The following is a 5,394-nucleotide window of genomic DNA, read 5'->3' as shown; positions in this document are numbered from 1 at the left end:
CAACAAGTCATCTAACATCATTCCAGAGGGAGACTCGCATACTGCCCGGCACTACTTCATGTGCAGAATTAAACACACCTGACCTCCGACTCATAGAGTGGAACCCTAGCTGACTTGTCCTAGACTAGGCTCATATGGGACCAATTTCCACTGCAGGTCTTGCACCTTCTTATTCAAATATAGATGTCTACGTGGCATCCAAGTACAGGATGCACATAACACTTACTCTTGCCATAGACATGGCGCTTCGCTTGCGGTCTTACCGAGGGTCCCTTAGGACAAGCTTTGGTGGTATGGGATGCCAAGGCTGACTAGCTTGGCCTGTAGGAGTGGAACCTTGGCCCTTGGTTTGGGGGAGATTCCAAATGGAATCTATGGTTGGGAGGTGAGTTTGCACGCACCCTTCAACATGTTCTCTCCCTATTGGCATAGTTCGACAGACATGATTGTAATTAAGGATGGTTATATGAGCTGCAAATCAAGAAATATCTTTAGCAATAATCAGTGTCTTGAAACATTGGAGGAATTTCCTTTATGGCCAAAAAATTTGCCTTTTGGACAGATGATCATGTACTCTAGTCGCTATGCAGTAACATTGAGCTGACGCCATAGCCTGGTTCTTAAACTAATATATAAAACTAGTACTCCTTTTTTTTTAATGCAGGGCAGTTCTCTTTCTCGAAATGCTGCTACCTCTTGAATGTGAGATACAACCCAACCATGATGGCTAAAAAGTTGAGTGCGTGGACAGGTTATTGATGGTACAATTGGGTAGCATAAAACAAGCTGTAGAAACCACCTCATACTAAAACATAGGTTTATTGACATGCTCTGATGACCAGAAAAGTGAAGAGGGATCACAAATTACAGTTCAATCATTGACAGACACCTCCCAGGATAGATTCCTAAGGACCGTGCAAAAGCTCACCTGCCCGACTATTGATGTGAATGCATGCTGTATACACGGCATCTTCCCTTCGGTACTCTTCAGAGCAGTCTCTCAAAAGGGCCTTAGCCCTGACAGCTTAAAATCAAATACTCTAGAAACTTGTAATCTAGCTCAACAACTAGCTCTCCTATACTTTGTGCCTAGCTCATCGACTAAAACCCTCGTCACAGGCAATGGCTGAACTTTATTCAAAAGCGATAGACTGCATTGCTGAATAACAAACAATTTCTGAACATAATCAGATAAACAAAGATCTACAGTTTGCTTAAACAAGCAGAAAAGGGACCATAGCAGGCTGATTAATGGAAACAGAAAAACAGAGAAAAAATGTCGATCAACCAACAAGATATTATGCACTTTGAGGAGATAAGAATGACAATGAGACTTCTTTTTTGCATGTCAACCAAGACAAACAACACAAAGCAAGCATGCAGACATGGACCATGTAGGAAGGGTGAAAGGCCATGTCCACAAGGCACAGTAAAGTAGGCTCAATATCACCTTCCAATTTATCTTGGCGACTTTCAGCGCTCAATGTGCTACAATAAAGAAAGGCACACAGGTGACTCTAGTCCATCGCCACAATCACAAAAGATACAGTCCAGCTGATAAACATTAGATGAAACTAATTTTAAACCATTCAAACATTTTGAACATGAAAATCTTTAGCCGAACCTGCATTATATATATATATATATATATGTTCATGCGGGATCGGGAACCTGCATTATGTGAACATATGATCATACACATGTACATACATGCATGCCTGCCTTGGCTTTCTCCTCAGCCTTAGGGTGGCTAAAGATTTTCATGTTCAAAATATATATATAAAGATTTTCATGTTCTATATATATATATGCGTGTGTGTGTGTGTGTGTGCGCGCGTGTATGTGCGCGCACGTGTGTGTGTGTGTGTGTGTCAAGAGAGAGAGAGAGAGAGACTTGAACCTTGAACAAATTACATGAATAAGATTCACATACACTTCCATGTTTAGCCAAAATTAGCCGGAAAAAATCTTGAGCCAGATTAAGGGTGTAGAAAAGGGGGTTCCAAAACAACCAACTCATCCTCGTTGCTATATACTAGCTAAGTACACTCCACGATGATCTCACAATGCTAATACAGATATACTAGCTAAATACACAGGGAAGAACCTTGAAGTTGAAGAGATAGATGCTACCTGCATGCCATGCATTAAGCTCTCACAATGTGAGGAGGGCCAGCTTGGTGGTGGGGTGCTGGCCGAAGCCAAGGTCGCCTTGAGAGAACTTCTTCTGGTTGCAGCTGAGCATGCCCTCAAGGCTGCACCGGATGCCATCCTGCTGGAGTTTTCGGTACCGCGGCTCAATCTTGCGGCTGAGGCTATGGGCAAAAAAAGCAGGGTAGGCAACAGCATCCTCCATGCTGCGCCCCATGCCCTTCAGAAGAAACTCCATCTTGGGCTGCAGGGACTTCTTGATGCTGGCCATAAGCACTGGTGGATACCCTGAGACGAGGGCGGAGATCTGTCTGCCATCAAAACCCAATGTGTGCAGGAAGTCAACGTTTGGCTGGAAGGTTTTTTCAGCGTCACGGCATAGGAGGTGGGGGAATCTGGTGGCAACACGGCAAATCTCATCCTGTTTAAGACCCAGGCGTTCAAGGTAAGCTACAGTGGGGCGGAGGCGGCGTTCTATACTGTACCCGAATATGTGGGGCCAGCGGGTAAGCAGCTTCCCCATGCTGTCCTCCTCTCTCTTCACGCCCAACTCTAGCAAAAACCTAAGGGTAGGCTCCAACTTGGCCTCGATGCTGTAGCTAATAAGACGCGGGCAGGCCAGAAAGACCTTGGCCAGACGGCCCTCGGGCACCCCGGCCCCCTGCAGAAACCCTAGTAAGGGGCAGAGCTTCTCCTCAACGCTGTAGACAAAAAGATTAGGAAAGCGCAAGATGGCCGCGGCTATTTCGACCCTCTTGGCGCCCAGACCTGCCAGACAGTCCGCCATGGGCCTCAGCTTCTCCTGCAGACCTAGCACCAGGAGCTGCGGGCAGCGCAACACCATGGCCGGAAGCTTACGTTTTGGAATGCCCACCTGCTGCTCCAAAAACGCCCAGTTGGGCTGCAGCCTCTCCTCCGCCCCCGCCCTTCCTAGTCCACTGCAACGCTCAAGCATCCTACGGATTGAAACCTCTGGTAAACCCTTCTCCTTAAGAAAGTTCAAGGCCACCGGCATGGCTGCCCTCGACGGTGTGCTCTCGGCCATACCTCCGCTCTTCTGTGCTAGAACTTCACATGGTAACAAGATAAGATAAGATCTGTAAAGTTATATGGGGCGTTTCTTCCTTTGAAGTTGTGACTACATCTCTCTCCAAAGGCAGTGAACTCTTTGAGGCTTTTCTCTCTCTTTCCTCCTCCCATATACTTTTGCTTTTCTCATTTTAAGGCTAAATGTTTTTCTCTCTTTTCTCTTATCCCGTGAGGGTTACACGATCGCCAATTGGTGCGAATCAAAAGTTGTCCTGCCTTTGAAGCTCTTCTTTGTTTGCATTGTTGTGACTACACGTAGTATATGCAAGAGAGAGAGAGAGATCCATGAACATTGTCGACCAACAAGCATGGCATGCCCTAAGTCCAAAATGAATCTAGGTCTGGTCCATACAAAATTACCCATATAACCTTTTAAAGTCCACTTGATTCAATTAAATCAACAAAAAAAAAACATTTTGGTGTCTTATTCACTCCATCTATGTTGGTTGCATTAAATAATGCCTGCCTTCTCTGCAAGCTAACAATCACCCTTTCCACATGGCTCCTAGCTCCCACCCCCTACCCCCAAGAGAGAGAGAGAGAGAGAGAGAGGTACATGTGCCTGTGACCAACATGCTTGCGACAAACATGAAGCGCTTGCGACCAACTTGTAAGAGGATACAACGTGCAGTGTATACAAGAGAACACTCATAAGAAGTAGGATCTTTCACATCACAAAACTTTAAAACTCTAATTGCACAGAGATAGAGAAGAACATTGTATTACTAAAGTGATATAAGCAAAGCCCCACACTCGTATGCTCCTGTGAAGGGAGGCTCATCAATGTGGCTGATTTGGAACTGTTAAGATATAGGTTGTATGCTAGTAGTATCAACCCATAAAGATGAACTAGTAATTACCATGCAAACATCGGCCATTTAGGCTCATTTTGGTCCTTGTTCGAGCCCCATAATGCCAGGACAGGGTGTCCAAGCGTAAAGTCTACCTAACCCCCATGTGTGGACCGTTATAAGATAACAGTCCAATATAGCCTATTTGGCAATGTGCCAAATCTAATCGAAGCCATCTCTAAGCCATCTAGCCTCATAGGCCACCTTCTTGTGTGAATACTGGGATGCTCAGGGGCCGTACAAACATGAGCTAGCCGGTGCATGGATATGAGGATGGACCATTGATATCCCTAACCACCCCCCCCCCCTCAATGTTCACCTGAAGCTGGGATGCCGAGGGGCCGTACAAACATGAGCTAGCCGGTGCATGGATATGAGGGTGGACCATTGATATCCCTAACACCCCCCCCCCCTCAATGTTGAAGTTGAACTACTTCTGCGATCCATGCCAAGTCGATGAAGGTGCCGTTCCACTTGGTCCTCTCTGTAGACATATTCAGTAGTGATGTGTGTAAACACACCATCCGGGGCACTTTTTCCCTCTTTAGGAGGTTTTTTTCCCCGTGCTAGTATACACCCATCTTGGGGTATACTTATCTTCTTGGTACATCACATATTCATTCCTACAACCCTATTTCTAACATTTGGTATCAGAGCATATGCTCCTCGCCCCTATGTTGTTACCTACCTCTCACCCCAAGTCACCTATCTTCTTGAATCGTATCAAGGAGTCCTTTTGGGAGAAGAAAGGGCCGTGAAGTGTTCAGTACTTTATACTATTGTTTTTCGGTCTAATTTTTGTTTCAAGTGCATTTTGGGGGTCGTTCGCATGGTTTTCGATTTTTTTGCAGATATCTTTGGGGATATTTTGATAGCGGTGCTAGTGAGCACATTACTTCTCGCAGTTCGTTCTCATCACTTGAATCTGCTCCATAGGAAAACATTATTACATGTGCAAACAACTCCTCATATCTTGTAAAAGGAGTTGGTAAAATTGTTCTCACTACTGCAAATGGTGGAACAATCACGCTTCAGATGTAATATATGTACTAGGGATCAAGAAGAACTTACTATCTATCTCTGCCATTACCAAGGCTGGCTTAGTGGTTTAGTTTAAGGATGACAGATGTATTATTCACATGATCACATTGATGGCAAGACAATTGTTGCTTCTTGTACTTTGTCTCATGGCCTTTTACAGGGTAGATGCATATGAAAGGCAAAGGCATGTTGCATATATAGTTTCTTCCACAAAGGCATGTTGCATATATAGTTTCTTCCACAAAGGCAATGGGTGATGCTA

The 5,394-nt window shown here is 45.0% G+C and overlaps 1 protein-coding gene across 1 annotated transcript; it reads right to left on the bottom strand.

Moving 5' to 3' along the window:
- Positions 1-1,890: 1,890 nt before the first annotated feature.
- LOC147632254 (uncharacterized) lies at positions 1,891-3,313 on the bottom strand. Its single transcript, XM_086807063.1, has one exon. It carries the CDS (start codon positions 3,194-3,196, stop codon positions 2,156-2,158), a length of 1,041 nt encoding a protein of 346 aa, XP_086663189.1. The 5' UTR covers positions 3,197-3,313; the 3' UTR covers positions 1,891-2,155.
- Positions 3,314-5,394: the final 2,081 nt, after the last annotated feature.

The sequence above is a fragment of the Cibotium barometz genome, chromosome 13 (genome assembly GCF_041138505.1).
Source record: "Cibotium barometz isolate CiBa-2024 chromosome 13, ASM4113850v1, whole genome shotgun sequence".
NCBI classification, from domain to species: Eukaryota; Viridiplantae; Streptophyta; class Polypodiopsida; order Cyatheales; family Cibotiaceae; genus Cibotium; species Cibotium barometz.
The sequence above is the reverse complement of the archived record's forward strand: the minus strand, read 5'-3'. Positions and strand labels throughout refer to the sequence as shown.